The 19,849-nt window shown below is 48.2% G+C and overlaps 1 protein-coding gene and 1 long non-coding RNA gene across 22 annotated transcripts in view; one reads left to right on the top strand and one right to left on the bottom strand.

Moving 5' to 3' along the window:
* The window catches only part of CACNA1C (calcium voltage-gated channel subunit alpha1 C), a 683,102-nt gene that overhangs the window by 490,312 nt on the left and 172,941 nt on the right, over positions 1 to 19,849 (top strand). For 15 of the 20 annotated variants that reach the window (XM_070495018.1, XM_070495026.1, XM_070495017.1 and 12 more), the window contains exons 8-9: positions 10,292 to 10,395; positions 17,902 to 18,074. In XM_070495018.1, the coding sequence (XP_070351119.1) occupies positions 10,292 to 10,395; positions 17,902 to 18,074 (277 nt within the window). Of the gene's footprint in view, positions 1 to 9,878; positions 9,983 to 10,291; positions 10,396 to 17,901; positions 18,075 to 19,849 lie in introns of all 20 variants that reach the window. The other 5 variants (XM_070495030.1, XM_070495022.1, XM_070495024.1 and 2 more) reach the window with 1 other exon arrangement.
* On the bottom strand, positions 1,004 to 9,868 carry LOC139041634 (uncharacterized). 2 transcript variants are annotated; one of them, XR_011497143.1, is made up of 3 exons: positions 7,042 to 9,868; positions 6,407 to 6,589; positions 1,004 to 5,738 (listed from the first exon to the last, which is right to left on the bottom strand). It is a non-coding gene; the product is annotated as an uncharacterized lncRNA (long non-coding RNA). The 2 variants fall into 2 exon arrangements; XR_011497142.1 differs by having other exon boundaries at positions 8,311 to 9,868.

Genomic DNA, 19,849 nt, shown 5'->3' with positions numbered 1-19,849 from the left:
CTACTTCAGCATCAGAGATGACTTGCCAGAATCCAGTGTTGTTCTCCAGCATTTGGGCGAAAAACGCTTGTTGCCAGTAGTGAAAATACCATCTCACCCAGAGTTTTGCAGATAGTCAAATTTGTTTGGCCATCCTGAAAACAATCTAAGAGCCTGCTTAGGGAATAGTGTCTACACACTAAAGCAGGGAAGAGTGAGAGGGAAGTGAATGCCTTCCCACCGAGCAGAGCTGCCAGATAGGAACTAACACCAAAAGAGGTGTTGACTTCTTCCTGAATCAGAAGAGTTTTGTAACAGCACAGAGATGTGATACAGGGTATTATAGCTTCTAAGTTTTTTTGGCTTGTTTTTTTTGTTCTTCTTGTTAAGGAAGATTGGCCCTGAGCTAACATCTGTGCCAATCTTCCTCTATTTGTATATGGGTTGCCGCCACAGCATGTCAGATGAGTGGTGTAGGTCCACACCTGGGATCTGAACCTCCAAACCCAGGCTGCCAAGGTGGAGTGTGCAGAACTTAACCACTACACCACGGGGCTGGTCCCATGTATCTTCTAAGTTTTTTATAAGCACCATGTCCTACTGATTCAAAGACCCCCTTTTCCTGGTTTTTCCCTTAGAGTCAACATACTGAAACCCAGTGTTGCTATGACATTTATACCTCTTTGCAAATGACTGCTTGAAACTTGCCTGAATTGAACTTATTATACTCAGACAAATTTATTTCGTTTAACAAAGCTGATCAAATTCCCAAGTGGCCCTAACTGGTCCATCTGCCTTGGATGGATCCCTCTGACTAACCAAGGACAGAAACATCCTGCAGCAAAGGGGCAGTTTCTGCCTATGGGCCATAAAACACGTGCCTCTGTCCAACTGCTTTGGAGCCTGATCTCATGAGCTTCAAACCCATGCCTTAAGTTGCCATGGAAATGCCTTCCGTGGCAGCAAATTGAGCACAGGGTGGCAGTGGGTGGGTGGGTATGGGGGTGGGGGGAATTGGTATAATTTACCTTGCTGAGGGCCCTGATGTATATTTGTGATCTTCCTTCATCATTCCCTCCCTCTCCACCACCACAAGTCATTGATAACCCACCAGCCAGATGTGACCCAAAGAAATACTGCCACAATGACAGCCGGAGTGGGGAATGAGAAGAAGCACACAACTGCAACTACCAATTTTCGGCAGCTGTGTTGTGCTTTCTCCCCTGGCGTGTGTGTGATAGAGCTCGGGCTGGGAATGGAAAAGTAAGTGTCAGAGGTGAAGGAACAGTCCAGGCTCGTGGGACCTGCCTCTCTCTGACTTTCCCAGCACCTTTCTGAAATGGCCATGTTGTGTGTGTGTGTGTGTGTGCATGCACTCACACACACACACACACACACACCCTTAAGGCTGAAACAGAGCCTCCTACTTGGGTATCCATGATGGTATTCATGATGCAAGCACCTCCCAGCCCAATGCTCCTGCTTCCAAACAATTTCTCTAATTGCTTTGACCGTTCTGTGGCCATGCTTTCTATGGCCATTCTTCCTATGGCCATTCTTCCTTTCTTCGTTCTTCCTCCCTCTCCCTCTTTTTTCTTCCCCCTTCAGCATTCTTCCTCCTTGCCTCTAGGCCTCTATCTCTAAACCCACAGACTCTCAAATCTCAATGTGTATTAGCATAAAACATGAAGCTTTCTAACTATGAAGATGCCCAGACTTTCCTCCAAGTCATTGAATTATAAGTTCCAAAGTTAGGCCCCAGTATCTGCATTTTAAAAAAGCTCCCCAGGAGATTATGATGTCCAAACTGGAGTTTGAAAACACCTAGAAGTCTAACCTAATGAATCGCCATGGTACTGCTTGAATGCCACTGGATTTGAACCAGTCTAGGAGAGAGTGTCCATGGAAATTAAGGAAGTGGGATCTTCCACTCAGAAGAATGGGTTTCCCTTCAAGTCCAAGGGGCAAGTCTAATGGACATGGGAAGGAACGACCAAGATATTCAAGTATAGCAATGAATGGAAACCCAAGAGCTGGGTTCATTCTGAACTACCAAATAGCTAGTTAGATGTTCCTGGGGAGAGAATCAATCATTAAAGTGCTAAAGAAATACTTGATTCAATCACTAGATATCACCTGGATAGAAGGGACTAGGGAGGTCCCCAGTAACAAATGGTAGACACCTGCCTCCTACCGTGGATGATATCAAGTCTATTTCTCTTTTTCCCTGACATCCATTATTTCATCCTATTATTGTTATTTTGTAGAGTTAGTGGGCTAAAAGACAAGTCAAACTTGGTCAAGTAATACTTGAACATTTCCTCAGCCATTAAAGCCATTGGCCATACATTGGGTTGAGACCTCAACTAGCTGAACAATTTGCTTTTGTCCAATGCCCTGTTCAAGTCTGCAGATGACAAGGTAAGGGGTGAAGACACTGGGGATTTGGAAACTAAGCCAGAACTCAAGTTTGAGGTGTGGTTTCCTTGGGAAATGGCTTCTTAAGCCATGTCTCTCCATTTACTATCAGAATGTCCATGCCTCTTAAAAAACAGGGAGAAGTGATCAACTAAAAAGTGTTGGCTTCCTTTAGAAGCAGTGAAGCACCAAGAGAGGAAAGAACCAATGTTGTGTGTCATTACCATTGGTTTCTATTTCTCCTTTCAGGTTTTTTTTTAACCAAACATCTCTAGCCTGCTGCCTATAATTTAAGACTACTTGTCTCGTATGGCTGTGGCATGTGCCTTCTTGAAGATATAAGAGACTGCTAAATCAAGATGATCTGTAGGATTCTTAGGCATGGTTTGAGAACTAGCATCAGTTTGAAACTCTGAGCGTTATCCCTTTCACATTGTAGCCAGATCACAACATCAATCAATTAACTATCTGTTCAGTGCTGACTTTATGCCCAGCACTTGAGATAGCCCCATGCTCATGGGAAGCAGAACGACATGGCACAGAACCACAGTTTGAACACCCAGAGAAGGCTGCATGTGAGAATGGTGGGAACGGGAGGCAGCAGTTGGAGTAGGCACCATGCAAAAATACATGTTTCAAGCTCTGTAGGAATCTAGATGCCTGGATAGTTCTTCATCAGAGGGTTCTGTTGACCTCTGCTCACCCAGTGCCCTTCTGACCGAGGGCCCCCGAGAATGCTGCCTCCTATGCGGCACAGTAAAATCACTCTGGTCTCTGCTGTCCTGGACTCACACCTCTTCCCACCCTACCACCAACATATTGGGGTCTCCTTCCTGACACCACCCATTGCCCCGCAGTTAGTTTCTCCATGATCAGTTCTTCTACTGATTTAAAAAAATAGAAACTCAGCTTAAAAATAAGATTAAAAAGAACACTTAATGAGAAATCACATAAAAAAGATTTTCAGAATTACAAATAGTGTATCCTGCAGTATCTGGATTAGTTTTGGTTCAGCAGAAGACTTTGGGAACAAAAGTCTAATGTTTAACCTTTTATAAGTCAGTTGTCAGCAACATACTCTGTCTTGTCACCCTACTTACATGTCTGGACATGCTGGGAAGATATTTCTACTAAACTTGTACACACACACACACACACGCGCGCGCGCACCCACCCACACAAGATAGTCCTTCATTGCTGGTCGTGGTGCTGCTGAAATAGTGCTTGATTGTGACAAAGATCTTTTGCATCCAAGCAGGTTGAATTAAGGTTTTGCCCTATTTTTCCCCACTCCATCTTTTCTTCAAAAAGCTGACTCTTTTCACTACAGAATATACCAAATGAGTCTCTGAAAGCATCAAGAAAGCAGAAATGGTGGAGCTGAATTCTACTGATGACCTAGTAGTCATTCTAGGTGAAGAGCTGAGAAAAATCCTCAAGTGACCCAGAAGCCACCTCCTGGGCTGTTTCACAGGCATCAGTGCAGAGGAAGTGGGAGGTCCTCTGCAGGACCATGTGGTTCTTAACTTTTAATCTGCCTCAGTTAGAGTGTTAGCCACCTTGTGTCTGTGCTGCTTTAAACAGAGAACCTGTTATCTAAACAGTAAACTAGTGGTTTATAAACATATTAAGAATAGCATCTCTCAAAGCTATTATTCGTTTACTTATTAGGTATTATTCATTTCTCTGATATTAGATGAGTTCTTATTATTCCATAATTCAGCTTAACAAACATTTATTTGGCGGTTACCATGTTCCCAGGACTGAGTAGGGCCTGGGGTGGGGGATGGAGAGCAGGTGGCCTGCCCTCAAGGAGTCTAGGAGCTAACTGAAGAGAGAGGGGACACGCAGAAACACGACTCAGCATCAGGGCAGGGCTCAGTGAGAGGAGGAGAGCTCCACACGCACAGAGCACCGCAGGAGGAGCTGGGGCTCCACTGGCCTTGAGGAGCAAGAGAGAAGGCGCCCCCCGCCCCCACCCTGGGGAAAGCAAGCTTTCTAACAGTTTGGGATTGGAGAGAACTGTGTTTTAGATTCTCTCAGCAGACCCAAGAAATAGCTTGGCTGCCCCAAAGTGTTGTCGTCCAAGGCGTCTGAAAGGCCACCTGCCCGTGGTGGACCCCATGCCCGGTGGCTGCTCAGGACAAACAAGTGTGTCTTCCTTTGGCTGTGAGCCCGCTGTCCCCTACACAGGTGTTCATAGTGGGGCCACCACTCCACTCTCCACAGCTCCTAACCTCCCCCAGGACGCCAGTGCATGATCCCGTCTGAGTTCAGGGATTTTTTAAAAACAGATGAAGGAGTTAATTTTATTGACTTGCCTTCGTGTTAGGAGCCTGTTAGTGTCTTCCCCGACACAGACCTTTACTTGTGCCCTGAGGCACTCCCATGCACAACTAAGCAGGCGCAGGGGTGGAGAGCAGTCAGGTGAAACCTGCTCTCTGACTTGCTGCTCCCTCTGTGACCTATGGGTGGACCACCCCATGTCCCAGCAAGCAAGGTGACAAAGGTCTTGAGCAATCACAGATTTATCGAGCCATTGCCCTGGGCACTGGCATTCATGGCAGCGGCGAACCCTGTCCTCTGATAACACTGTGTAAAGTGCTGTGACTTTCCTGGGTTTATGCCTCCTGCCTCGCTTGGCGTTCCGGACAGCCTCTCTTGGCATCTGTTGAAACCGTATAGTCTTTTTAGATCCACAGTGCCTATGCTACAAACCTTCCAGGAGGAAGTGCCACAGCTTGAAAAGTTGCGGAAATCAGCTAGGATCGAGAGTAGCCTTGAGGGAATAGGGGCCAGGGGGTGCTGTTGCTCCTATTTCTCCTTTTTGGGGAAAAATGTATGTTGGATTTGGAGAGTTAAGGTTGGGGCTCCCCTCAAGGAATTAGACATCAGTTTCAGAAGGGTCTTCTGTATTTTTCATTCAATATTCCCTTTGCTCTGTCCACAGATTCCAGGAATAGGAAGGTATGTGTTTCTGCAAAGACTGGGGTCATCAGGTTAGTTCCAGGGCCTAGAGGCCCGATGGCTGCAGATGGTGGACATCAAGATGCCTCTCTATGTGCCTTCCTTAGGAAAGTCACAAAGCTTCCTTTATTATAGGCCTAAGAAACATCTAGCTTGAATAGTTTGAGAAGACTTATCCTTTTTTCACCTCTAAATAAGGGAGTCAGCAATCTGGGTCATTTTTTTAAAATATGACTTTATTTATTCTTTCTCTTCTTAATAGCTCCATTCCAGCTGATTTAAGACATCAATCTCGTCACTCCAGGCACTGTCCTACTTCAGAGCCACCCAGCATTGTATGCTCTCTACCCAGTCTGCCCCCAAAAGTAGGTGGCCTAGAATAAAGAGGAGAAAGTGAGAAAGAAAACAAAAGGGGTGCTTGCCTCTCAGGCCACAGCCAGACAGACCAGAAAATCCCCCTCTGGGGGCTGCTGAGCCTTGCTCACCCAGGGAGCGATGGGGCTCTTAGGACCCCACTGGAAGCTCGTTAATCTCATATGCCCTCCTACTTCCTACCCCCCCCACCACCTGCTATTCCCCACATTGAACCTCTGAAAGAGCTAGCCCACCGCCAAGGAAGCGAGCAAAGCAGAAACATAGGAAAACAAGGGAGAGGGGAGAGACCATGAGTCTCCTGGACACGGCTCTGGCTATTCATGAGATGTCTATGGGTCAGGAGGTTATCAATGGGTCATGGGGGTTACCATGAGGATATCTATGGGATAGCTATAGGTCATGAGGTCTATAGCTCCATTCATTTGAGGTCCTTAATGATGCTGGAAGTCACTCACCTTGGTGTGGCACAGAGGAAAGGACACCCAAACAAGGGCCCAAGGAAATCTTGGAGGCTCATGGGGTTATTGACTCATCAGAGATGTGTGGCCTGGAGGACTATGTTTTTTGTGAGGTTAAATGTTCATAAAATTTAGGGGGTATGAGGAACTAGTCAGGAGAGATTTCAGGGAGGTTGGTTAAGTATCACCTAGCCCTCCCTCCCACTCACCATCTGCCAGACTGCAGAGGCAGTTCCGTGAGGGTGAACTGTGGCAAGCATGCCACCGCCTCCTGGAGCTGTCCTGAGGGAGAGGAGATCTGTGACCCAGGGTGGAGCAGGGACCTCGCTCAGCGCAGACCGCAGCTGCCGCTCTTGATCCACTCGCCACACTTGGGAAAGCGCTTTCCTGGGCTAGCACAGAATGAGCAGGCCGGTCATGACACGGGGTCAGTGCACGGTGAGGCTGCATGCAGAGTGCTCCGTGTGCCCTTTCTCTGCTGAGCGTCCCTAGTTTTCATGTGCTCTTCCTGCCCTGCCCACTGCCCCAAAAGGGTGAGGAGGCACTAATTTAGGGGAGAGGGGGGGACTTCATTGGCAGAATTTAACCTGAGAAGAAAAGCTAGAAGGACACTCAAAGGCTTCACGTGACCCAGGCTTCCATAGGAGCCTCCCCATGTGTGTCTTCTCCCATCTCAGGGCTGTGTTCAACCCTGTTGCTTTCGCTGTAGCACAGAACACAAAGTCTTACACATAGTAGGCACTCAGTAAATACTTGTTGAACAAACGTGGACTCTAACATGACTGCTGCTGAGAATAGCAAAGGGTTATATCACAGTTCCTGTAATAAAATGTGGCATACAGACCCTGGTATCCTTGGCCGTTGTCACCGTCATGACGCAGCCCGTGGCTGGCCAGCGGGCTGTGGCTCCCGCACCTTCCTCTCCCTGACCTCGTCTCCCCAGTCCTCCCTGATTGTCCTGTGCGGTTTGGTGTTCTCCCAGTGGTGAAAACGTTGACCGGACTTCCGGCCGCGGCCTGGTTCAGACCATCACCGTCTGGTTAGAGGAGGCTCCTGGCGCCCCATGATGGGGCAGGGTCTGACACTCACGGTCCTCTGTGCCCTGCCTCCCCTAACAGCTGCTGTTTGCTGGATATTTTAGTACTCAGCCGCTGGGAAAATCCTCCGTCCCAGGGCCAGGATGGCTTTACAGCTGCAGGCTCTATTTTTAAAAATTGCCAAGTTCCTAGGAAACCCCCATTCCTGTCACAGGGTCGCACGGCCTCTGGCCTCCTCCCAGCCCCTGCACTCCTGTTGCCTCAGTGGTCCCACGATGCCGTGTTCACCTAGTCCTGCCTGCACCTCTCCAGCATCCTATGGCCACCCTTCCCTTTGTGCTTCTGAAACCCACATGTTTACTCCTACCGCTGTGTCTGCAACCTGGTATTACAGTCACCTTTTACTTACCTGTCCCCACATATCAAGTTCATTTATTCACTCAACAAACATTTACTGAGTACTGCCCATGTACAAGGCACTGTTCCAGGCACTCGTGACATGCCAGTGAACAAAACAGACCAAAATACCTGTCCTCGTGGAGCTTACAGACAAACGACACATAAGAAATGAGTAAATTCTGCAGAGAGTGACGCGCACTGTCAGAAACAGGGCAGGTCTGCAGGAGCGCTCGATGAGTGCGCGTTGAGTTGAGTTTAATCATGACACAGTTAAGTGGACGTATGCTGGGGACTCTTCTCTTCCTCACGGACTCAGTTCAAACTAACAACCCCCAGGCCCTTGACGTGGTTTTTGTAGTCTGCACCACGACTACATTTCGTAAATTCCTCTACCAAGGTCTGGTAACCCCAGATAACTATCAAAAGATTTGGGAAGGAATATTGGGCTGTCGCACTTCAAACTAGGCAGACAGGGCAGGTCTCTCAGTGCCTCTCAGGCTTTTTTATTCACCGCACACAGAGAGCGTAATAATTGTCCAGCATCCGTAGGTACGTGGCTAAGGTTTCTCAGAGCCTGAGAAGCCCCGAGGGCCAAGGGCGGCACTATCTCAGCAGCCCTGTAACTCATTTGTGACACCTGGCAATAGCCAGCCAACTTTAGCATGCTTCAGACTCACCTGGGTGATTAATACGCAGAGTTATGAGGCTCACTGAGTTCTTGGAGAGGGGCCCAGGAATCTGCTTTGTTAACAGTTTCCCACATGATTCTGATGCTGGTGGTCCTGGGACCACACCTTGAGGAGCACTGCTGTGCAAAATAGCAGAGGCGTGTGCCGAATCGCAGTACTTGTCGTGTTGTTCTATTTGAAGTTGGGAGCATGGAGACAATAACGTGAATCGGTGGTTCTCAAACTTGAGCATGCTTCAGACCCACCTGTGAAACATGGGTTGTTGGGCCCACCCCTGGGGTTTCAGGGTGGGGCCCGTATGTGAGCATTTCTAAACAAGTTCCCAGACGATGCCGACGCTGCCGATCCACGGGACCGCTCTGAGAACCACTGATGCGCGTCATTCGGGCAGCCTGTGTACTTAGGACTTTGGATTCCTGTGAGCTAATTTCATAAGGACAGAGTTGGGGTTTATTTTAGGAAGATAAGACTAAAGCCTATCTAGTCTGGTCAGAAAGCATAGGAAGAAATACACGAGAACTAAATCACAATAGAGTTCCTGTGTGATACTTCCCATCGTCTTCACAGACACCCTGTAGCCAGCACTGTGCTGGAAAATGTTTAATAGCCGGCTCTTAGCGGCAAAAGGTAGAGGGAGGACTTTTTGCCAATTTCTGTACACCATGGCCAATTTCAAGCTACCATGATGAAGTCACTGAACATAGAGTTGGGAAGAGATGCACAGTGGCTCTCCAAAGCCCATAGGAGCCAGCTCCAGCACATATAAAGTTCATTGATTCACTCAGCAAACAGGTACTGAGTACTTAGCATGTGCAAGACACTGCCTGCAGCTACTCTAAGGGCTTGCACCCCTTCTCAGAGTGTCTCCGTCATCCAGTCAGTCACAGGCCCCAGTTTCCAGGCTGAGGATTGGGTACAGCCAGGCTGTGGTTGCAGGTGCAGGAATTATTCTCTGAACACATAAACCAAAACACCTGCCTTTCCTGGCCTGTGGCCTGCAGTGCGTGTGGAGCACTGGAGTTTTGCCTCCAAAGTCTGGGCGCGGCTCAGGTCCAGGTGGCAAGCCCCTTAGGAAGGTCTCCTTCCCCACACATCTGAGAAAGGTCCGGACCTCTGGCTCTATCAGTAAGAGGTGAGGAACTTCCGCCAGCAAGGTCAGGGTGCCTCAGGCGCAATGGAAGATTTATGGCCACGTAATACCGAGCTGAGCTAAAACCATCCCACGCTGAAGATAAATGAGGTGATCCACCTTCTTAGAAAAGTAAATAGAAAACATTGAGGAAACTTTTCTGTTCCAGCAAATAAAACAGCACAGAAAGCCAAACAAGGTTCCTCTTGAGGAGAGCCTACTAAGGTCCCTTCCAGTTCAAGGTCACGGGGACATATTTTGAGTATAGATGATCCCAAAAGTAACGGTGGATCCTCGTCCACACAGACGAAACCAAGTTCAGCCCCATTCGTCTCCTCCAGATTCTGTTCACACCCCTCTCTACCTGCCTCCTCACTTTAACTCGATTCTGCTTTCTCTCTTTCCTAACTTTCCTTCATCTTTCCAGATGCAGGACGCTATGGGCTATGAGTTACCCTGGGTGTATTTTGTCAGTCTGGTCATCTTTGGATCCTTTTTCGTTCTAAATCTGGTTCTCGGTGTGTTGAGCGGGTAAGCTGACCGTTTCTATGTCCTCTTTACAATGCAGCCGAGCAAGGTCCCAGGTTCCACTGTATCCAACACCAGGATCCTCAGGGACAGGACCCTAACAGGCCCAGGAAAATCAGAAAAAAAAAAAAAAAGGCTTTCTTCAACCACAAACTCTGACCCATTGGCTGGGCAGGCTGTTTGGCCTCCAATTTGCACCCAGAGGGTCCGGGTCCCAGCGCGGCTGGAGTCGGTGTCTGGGAGCCGGTGCGGGGCGCTTGGCCGTGCTCGGCTGCTGGGTGTGCGGCACTAATTATCATTCCGTTCTTCCAGGTCAATGATGCCGTAGGAAGGGACTGGCCCTGGATCTATTTTGTTACACTAATCATCATAGGGTCATTTTTTGTACTTAACTTGGTTCTCGGTGTTCTTAGCGGGTAAGCAGGACCAAGGAAAAGGTCTTGATTTTTCCATTTATTTTATTTACTCTCTCTGCTCTTCCTGGCTTTATTCTTTTTCTGGCTCCAATGAACCTGGCCACGTGGATAAGAGGCCACCTCGGGAGCCTTGAAGTGAAGGTCCTTGGCCTGGCTGGGCAGAGGGTCAAATGGACGAGAATGAATCCATTGGTTTGGGGTTCACCAAGAGATGCCTAGGCCCACCTGTCTCCTGCCAGCCAGCTCATCCAACCCCTCCTGCCCAGGCGGGTGCCTGTCCTTGTACTTGAGGAGTGCGTGGCGAGACCCTTGAGAGGGAAGGGCTTGGCAGCAGGATTAGCAGGAAGATTCACAGACCGTGCGCTTTCAACTTACAAAGTGGCCTTGCGGACAGTGCTTGTCTGGCCTCTCAAGCCGGTCGCAGTTTGTGGCAGGCGGACTGAAGATTTCAGGTTCGGCCTTCGCTCAGTGTTGAATGGCTCAGGGTAATGTGAGTTTGATTTAAAATATATGTCAACAAGTACAGACTAAAAATATACTTCCCTTTGGTTCTAATTCCCGGACTGAGCAGTCCATGTCTGCTGTTCCCTTTATGAATGGAAAAGGCACTTAGCTGTTTAAACCACAGATTATTTGAGAATAGAGGAGATGGAAGATACTTTCCTTTCAATTTATCTACTTAGCTATAAATATAAAGCCTGCCTATTTGGGGCCTTTGCGCAGATGAGGTGAAAAGTGGTAGAGGGAGCATGTGGCAGGGGCACTGAGTAGCCCTGAGAATGGCCACCTTCACACCATGGAGCCTCACTGGCTATTTCCTCGGCCCACTTTCCTTTTCAAGTCTACACCAGCCATGCCAAGGCCTACACCTAAATGCTCCTGGTGACCTGCTCGTGGGTGACACACTCTGCTACCTTTGTTCCATGGGGGAGGGGGTAATCTGTTTCTGCTCTGCTCGAGACAGGTCAGCTGCTTTGAATAGCCTTTCCCAGATCTCCAGGGGTATTAATGCTGGGGGGAAGTCACGCATAAGGAGAAAGACTGAGCTTCATTTTCATTCACCACATAAACTGGGAAGAGCTACCCCACCTCCCGGCGTAGCCTGATCAATGCAGGAGCCGTAGCTTTAGTCTTCAGAACCGGGTGAAAAGAAGACTTGCTTCCGTCCTCGCCCTTTCCCATGGTGGGTGGCCTATTAGAGACCTTAACAGCATCATGCCTTTTGCCAGGGTAAGGCCACACAGAAAACTAGTGTCTTCCATCACGGGTAAAAATGATAAGCAGGACCACGTAAGCCTCTGATTAGCTGCCTGGAGGGTGGAGGGGTTTTCGTTTTTGTGTTCCAACACAAGAAAATGCCCCTGTGTTTATATGTGAATCATGAAGGAAAGCATTGAAAAAATCAACCTCATCACCCCCACTCGAGACATAGATTTGGATGTCCCGGCTCTGCACTTTCTAGATGCATAATGTTGGGCAACTTCACCTTTTTAAACTTTAGTTGCCCATCTGAAAAATGAAGGTAATAGTACCGACTCACAGTTGTTGTGATGGTAGAATGAGACCCCTTATGTAAAATGCTTAGCACGTGGCAAGTGCTGAATAACGGTGCTGCCATTACAGCGATCATTATTGGTGCCTATCACAGCTGGAATTATTGAACTGAACTGTCAAATGTTAGAACTGCTCCAACCCTTTCCTTTTAAAGATGAGGAAAGAGAGCCTAGAGGTATTAAGTGACTCATACAATGTCACTTTACTGGTAATATCAGAACCAGGACCAGAACTCAGGCACAGCCTGTCTCCCATCTTCCCAGCACTGCCCATTGGACATACGTTGAATGAGCTTGAACCAGCACAAGCCAGAGCTCTGAACCTTTAAAAGATGTGTTTCCACTTTCTTCTCCCAGAGGTTAGGAACAAACCTCAGCAAGTGAAAGTCCCCCCAGGAATCTGAAGTGGGGAGTGAGGACTAGACCGTGAAGGCCCCTCCTCAAGCAGAGTAACTGCCCACAGTCATTTGCGCCACCGGAAAAGTTATCTTCCTGGTGGTATCAACGCAAAGAAGTCAAGTGACAGCAGCCGCTGTTGTGAGAGAAAAGTTGTTCTGAAGACCATGACTTGGCCTGACTCAGTCCCAAGGAGAGAGGGCGTGTAAAACACCCAGCTCGAAGCCTGGCATGTGGTAATACTCAACACGTGAGTCAGCTCTGAACAGGAACACTAAGGCTTTCAGAGCCCTGGACCTGGGAGCCCTCTGGTCCATAGGTTGGTCTCCTCTGGAGACTTTCCCGGGCACCTGCTCCCTGACACATTCCCAGAGCGGCAGTCTGCTCCTTGCAGCTCTAGAATTGCTGACAGAACGTCTCGCAAGGTTCCTGGACCTCTGGGCACACCCTCTGCCTGGACACAGAAGTGTCTGTGGGTGAGCATCTCCCCTTCCTGGTTTAAGGAGGCCTCTCATAATCTGTCAAGAAGGCTGGCCACTCTGAATGGGCTGCCCTGGGTCCATTCAGTGACAAAACCTGAAATCAGGCTCCTATTGGCTGACCACATGGTCGCAACGGTTTCAGTTTCAAGTCAGCATCTTAATTAATCAGGATAACAATATAATAGTTACCACAAGAATGCAGCAAGATGTTATTCATCAGGCATACTTTTGATTAAGCCAGCTTTCCAGAAGCATTCGGAAGTCTCAGAGCTCCATGAAATTCTGCCACAATGATGCATTCAGAGTAACCAGCATTCTCTATGTCAGGCTCTGTGCTCTGAACTTTAGGTAGATTCACTCATCTAATGCCCACAACAACCCAGAAGCCAGGTGCTATTCACATCTCCATTTTATAGAGAAGAAAACTGAGGCTGAGATGAGGAAACTAAACTTGTAATAGGTGAAAGATGGAGGATCCAGGATTAAACCCAAGTACCGTAAGTCCTTGGCCTCTGTTCCTCACCTCCACGTGGCACTGTCCCCAAACCCGTTTGACTGGTTGATCCCGTGTCCTTAGATTACAGTCAAGGAGTGGGGAGGTATTTTAGAAGCTGCAGTGAGGACGGGCAAGAGGAGCAGGCAGGCAGCAGAAGTGAAGCATGGGCAGGTGCTGGAAACAGCCAGGGGGTACAGGAGTCCCGGAGGGAAGCTGCAGAGCCACCACCCGGAAGGCTGAGTAGGGCAGCTTGTTTAGCTGGCAACCCTGCAAGTCTTAATAGTCCTTGAGAGAAAGCAGAGCCCCCAACTCAGGAACACTGCAGGCATGGAGCACTCTGGGACTTGGGGGCGTGAAAACCTGCGTCCGTCACTTAAGGATCATATTGTTTTACAGTGCAAAACAGGAACTCTTCCTCATAAGTGATACCCTTCAGTCACCAAGAAAAGGTGAATTGTGCTTGGAGTGTTCTGCTCATGAAGGTAGGGAAGAGGACACTTTAAAGCTTCCATTAAAGAGGTGGAGATTCAGAGATTTTGGTCATCAGAGGATCCTTTGGGTGTCCTTTATCTGCAATATTCACATATCTAGAACACCTTTTTCCTGCAAGGCCAGATGGAGTCTGAGTAAAGAATATGTACCTCGTGGATTTTTTCAAAGTGCTTCCACATTCATCCTCTGCTGATCCTCACAGGCCACAGGACTGGTGTTACTACAGATAAGAATCAGATTATATTTGCTTCCCGCTCCAGAAATCTTGGTCTCCAGCCTTTTAGAATTAAAACAACAGTGACGATGAGATTCTCGAAATTGCACCTGAAGCAGTAATCAGGTGAAAGTCCTTAGACTCTGGACTCCAGTTACTTTTTGTTTTTAAGTGATTACAAACAGAGGGCTTCAGATATGTGCCTTCAGTTGACAAAGAGGCCCAGGGTATCTTAGATGGGTAGGCAACCAGTTCTTTTTCCTACTGGGAGATGGGCATATCTCTGTCCGCAAAAAAGCAGAGAGCCCGGTGGCTAGCATTCTACAATCCTTAAACATCATTGGACCATGGCACTACAGTTAAGACACAACATCCAGGTCCAGAAGGAAGCAAGAGAAATGCCAGCACGTACTTGCTGGTGGGTGGGAGCAGAAGAGATGGCAACATATGCAGTTGACTCTCATTATCCTGGGTAGTGATGTCCTGTGAAGTCACCGGGAACGCTGAGTGGGCGAATACTGAACCCTTCTCTTAGGGGAAACACAGGGTTAGGTTCCTGGGGGCCTGTGGTCAGTTTTGTCAAGCGATCAGTCCTTAACCTTGCGTCATGTGTGTTTCTGTTTAAAGACACCTTATTTAATACATCTTGTTGATTCGTTAACACTGACCTCACAGCCAGCAGCGCAACAACTTGTGCCTGAAGGAAGCTTATCTAACACATGGACTTTTTCCGTAAGGCACATCCCGGCCTTCTTCACTTAAGAACATTAGACAGCGCTTCAGCACTATGCTGGGGGGCCAGGCTAAACAGAAAAATCACCAAGAAAAAGCACAATAATGTGAAAAACATGGCACTAAATAGACCGTGAAAAGAACACTTGTTTATTGTGTGAGAGCTAAAACCAGAAGGCGGAGCACGGCCCTGTTTGACCTCAGCTGGGAATGTGACTCCAGCTCTTTGCCCTCTGCAGATGTCTGAGGATGACTGCACGAGCACGCGAGTGTTGAGGTGGGGGTACAGATAAAGGCAAGTGAGCAGGCAAATGTGCAAATACGGAACCAGTGAGTAATGAGGGTCAACTATATTGGTTACTAGAGGGCCTGGAGCCCTGGCCGTCTGGGTTGATCGGATTTTCCACGTGCACCTCCCTTTGCTTTACATTACTGAGCACTGGCCCCCTGGCTCTCCACTGCACCCTTCATCTTTCATGTTGGCCGTTGCTGGCGAGAGAAGTGCTCCTTGCCTTATGACAAATCCCATGGCAGTGACTGATTGTCTAGCCAGCTCCGGTCCCTGGTCCCAGCACAGCCCCCTGTCAGGCTGGGGCCTCGTGTCTTGATTAGCTCAGTCCCCAGAGTAGGTGCGTGGCTGGCCTCCAGGCAAGGAGATAACGTGAGCCAGGCACTGCCACCAGCAAATCCCTTACGGTGTGGGGTCCGGCAAGGAATACCTCAATTCACCCTCCATCCAGCCACACGCCTGGTTATGCCCCACACTCCGTGGGAGCCAAGGGCAGCCAGCAGGACTTCAGATCTGACCCTGGCACTTCTCCATCCCCTTCATACCCTCAACACGCTTCATTTTCCTTTTGGTTTCCTGGAGCTCTTGGGGTATGGATAGTGAGCTTTCATTCTGTGGGGCAGATGCTGTAACACAGGACAGGGTCAATTGTCCCTACTCCAGTTTGACTCCCAACCCTATTCTCCTGACTCCAGAAGAAGGATGAGTAGTTGTTTTATAACTAGAACTTGAACCTTCTGCAAAATATTCCAACAGAGCTAAGGTGAACCCTCAACTCTTTAGTCACCTTACGACCCTGAACCCACTCCACAGGAAAGGAATAAAGAATGCAAATGCATGTGGGCAGAAACAGACTCAAGAGAGGGGACCTTGACGTGCACTTTCTGGAGTTGATTTGCGTGGGGAGGGAGCCGTTATATGAAGTGACTGTCTCCAGAGAGCAAGGCTACAGCCCCAGGGAGGTGTGACCGCGTATAGAGGTTTAGGGGCCGAGGGGCTGGCATCTTTCTATGCCTATCCCCAATAGCGAAAGGAGGAAGGGAGCAAAGCCAAGTGAGGCTTCCATCTTCATTGTTCACTGTCAATCTGGGCCCTTTTCTCTGGCGTTAAACTCCCTCGGAAGGAAATGAAGGACCGACCAGTTGGCAGGAAGCCCAAGAAAGAGCAAGTTCAATCCAATTAGAATTGGATTCGATCAAATTTAAAAAGATAATTCCACCCAAACCAGAGCATCATTAAGGCAGTAGTTGAGGAGAACTCGTTAGCTTGAGAGCCCCGACATCTGCCAATTAAAAATTTCCCTAGGCCACTCCCAGCCCCAACCCCATTTCGCCATAAAAATGACAAGTGCTAGAATCTGTGCTCTCCTAGGCAGCAGAGGCAAAATGCCAATCCTAGACAGTGGGTGTGGAGATAGAGCCCCTGCAGGACTGAGTGGGTTCAGGAGCTGAGGCTTTGTCCACCTTTGGCTTGTGCGTGTGTCCTACCCTCCAAGGTGCCTTTTCTGTAGAGTGTTTGGCTTGTACAAGAAATCCCTCCAGGTGGTTTCTGCAGCTTCCTGCCCCGGTGAGCTAGGCCTTTCCTGGTCGGAGAAGGCGTTCATGTCTCTAAGAATTAACCGAGATGCCCAGTGCTTGGAACACACACACCACCAGGGCCCCATTTCCCACAAGCGGAAAATCAAAACAGAAATGCGCCTATGTACCTGTTTTGGAAGAAAAGATGTAGACTTGCTTTGAAAGTTGAGCACTAGCCCTCTTGATTGTCACCTTCTGCTGCCAGGCCCCTCCTTGCTCAGAAATTAAATTTGAAGTCAGAGAGAAAATAAGGACAGAATCAGAAAATAGGAAAGAAATTAACGATTCCGTCGGAAGTTTTTCAATAGGCCCTTCTACCAGCAAATCCCAATCCAATTCCAATTTCTACTCATTATTACTTTAAACTGAATGCATCATTTAACTTTTGTATCATCTTGATTTTATGTATTTTTCCATTCCGATTAGATTTCTTTTTTAACCGAAAGGGCAGCTCCCAGGACATTTTCTTGTGTTTGGAATCCTCATTTGTCTCCATGTGGGAAAGAACTTTCTCTAGATTAGAAATCCTTCCAGGCATGCTAAGAGTGGCAGAACAAACTCTAGTAATGAGAGCAGAGAATGAGGAGAGTAAATCTCCTGGGTCTTAAATCAGTGGTGTACTGGTAAATACTTAACAATTGGCTCTTTGGGGAAAAAAAAGCCCTGGTTTGTAACATTTGCCCATTTCCCTGGTGTAAATATTTCCACCATGGCCGATTTCCAGCCAGCAAGGAGACATCACTGAAGCCAGAGTTGGGAGGAAATGTGCACAATTGTCTCCCAGGAGCCAGTGTGGATGAGTGGGCTTCAGCACCACCACTGGTCCTGACATCTTTTCTGACCCAGAGACTCTTGTGAGGTTTTCAGCTGCCACCCAGTACTAGGAGGAGTGAAAATGCATGTTCCATAACTGTTGTGGAGGTTCTTTGGGTTACTGTTTGGAAGGAGTTTCCAGTCATTGAAGAATAGTTGTTAATAAAGGCAAAGCCTGAGATCATGACCCAGAACAAAGGGAAATGGATCTCATCCATCCCCTTATACTCTGGTGGCCTGTGTCAAGAATGTCCCCTTCAGTGGGTCTTTCCATTCATGTGAAAGTAAAGACAAAACCTGGGATGACTGGAGATAGCTGTCTATGGAAAGTAGTGGCATGTGGGCCAGCTTCCTAGTGTGAAGCCATTAACACTTTTGTTTCCTCTTATCTCCATCCTTCCTGCCTGACCCGCTGCCTCCCGTGTGCTCCCCTGCCCCGCCCGCTCTGCTCTCTCTCACCAGAGAGTTTTCCAAAGAGAGAGAGAAGGCCAAGGCTCGGGGAGATTTCCAAAAGCTGCGAGAGAAGCAACAGCTGGAAGAGGACCTCAAAGGCTACCTGGACTGGATCACTCAGGCAGAAGACATCGACCCTGAGAATGAGGACGAAGGCATGGATGAGGAGAAACCCCGAAACAGTGAGCAGCCATCCTCTGTCTTGGGCGGGGTTCTGGGAGACAGCCTTTCCTTACAGCTTATCTTCCTGGAGCAGCGTTTGTCCCATTGTTTGCAATCATTTGCTACTCATAGAAGTTAGTCACAGCTGTGAAATAATTGCTGTTGATCTCTAAAGCCTCACATTCCTTTTAGAATCTTTGATCTTAAAAGACAGTTGAGATTTTGCTGAGGCGGACTCTTTATATTTAAATCAGGCATCCTCCTCCGCTCCCCCTCTTTGGTCAGGGGGCCAGGCTTCCTGCTCCTAGCTTGTTCGAAAGGAGCGGTTTCCACCAAGCAGCAGGATTCTTGCCTCCTTCACAGTATACTTCAAGCACCATTGGCTTTCTCATAGGGAAAGGAGCCAAAAGTTTCTCTTAAGGAGGTTAGATTCAAAGATCTGGGGAAGTGCAAAATGGGAGGGTTGGGGAAGCCCAGAGGAATTTGAGGGAATACAATTAGGTGATAGAAGTTGAGCCAAATATCTTCCTCTGGGGCTTCATGTGGCAGATTGTCGGATAGGCTATTGCTGGGATGGAAATGAGAGTGATAGATGGTATCGACTCACAAGTGTAGGAAAGACGATGAATCATGGAAATTCAGGCTCTCATCAGATAAGCCCAGTGGTTCTCCACAGTGTGGTCCCTGGACCAGCAGGACTGGCATCACCTGGGAACTTGCTAGAAATGCAAACTCTTGGGTTCCACTTCAGATCTGCTGACTCAGAAACTCTGGGGTGAAGCCCAGAAATCTGTGTTTTCACAAGGCCCCAGGGATTGTGATGCACAGCCAGCTTCTGCTACTCTCTGCATCTCATGTGACTTCCGTCTCTGGCTCTGACCACACTGTCTCTTCTTCTTTCTGTGTGCAATCTTTCTCTTACAGTTCACGTATTTGAGTAGGTGTGTTTCTGTCCTCTCAAGCAGCCCCACTTAAAAACATGTTCCTAAACATTGAGTACCTAGGATGGTCAAGGAACCAAACAGGTTAAATAGCCAAGCAAGACATTTGCTGTATGGAGTTGGGCAGGTGAGGGCAGGAAGCCAGAAACCTTCCCTAAGCGCAAAGGGAGATGAGCAAGACCCACTGAGGCTTGCGGAGCGCAACCGAGGGAAAGCAGGGTGTCCATTATTGATCAAATGCTTCTCTCCTGAAGGGGGCCTGACCCAGAGAAAATCACAGTCCTTCCATTAGTTTTAAAATCCTGGGAGTGTAGGCGTGCGTGTACATGTGTATCCTAACACATGTATGTAAATATAGTAAGTCTAATCTCTTGGCCTTGTGAGTAGGCATTAATTATGTCCATTGCGTTCAGACTCCCTGATTGATTTCTGTGTGTTTTCACTCATTAGTCTGAGTTCTAACTGGGGATCTAGGAGAAGAAACAGGCGGAGGAGGGAGGGAAGAAGACAGCCAAAGATGTTAACAGAGAACAAATCTCTGCTCCCTCATTTCAGAGACGGATTTAATGCATCTGTCAACTGCTCCCTTTCTGATAATTCTGCTCAAGGTGCACATACAAAATTAAAACACAGAAACAACACGGGACTGGTAACAACATAATTGAATAACCTAAGCGGGCCTTCGTGTTCTACTAAGTCGTTTGCAAGTTGGAAGACGAGGCCTTTGATGGATCACAACAGTGAGCAATGGTGCCATTGAGGGTCTTTCTGGAAATGTGCCTGGCGGCTTCTGTTATTCTGTTGGTGGAAGTGTGGAGTAGTTGATGTCTATGGCACTGAGTGGCATGGTAAAT

Source organism: Equus asinus, chromosome 22 (assembly GCF_041296235.1).
Source record: "Equus asinus isolate D_3611 breed Donkey chromosome 22, EquAss-T2T_v2, whole genome shotgun sequence".
NCBI lineage: Eukaryota > Metazoa > Chordata > Mammalia > Perissodactyla > Equidae > Equus > Equus asinus.
Note: the sequence above shows the minus strand (reverse complement) of the source record. Positions and strands in the feature narration are given on the sequence as shown.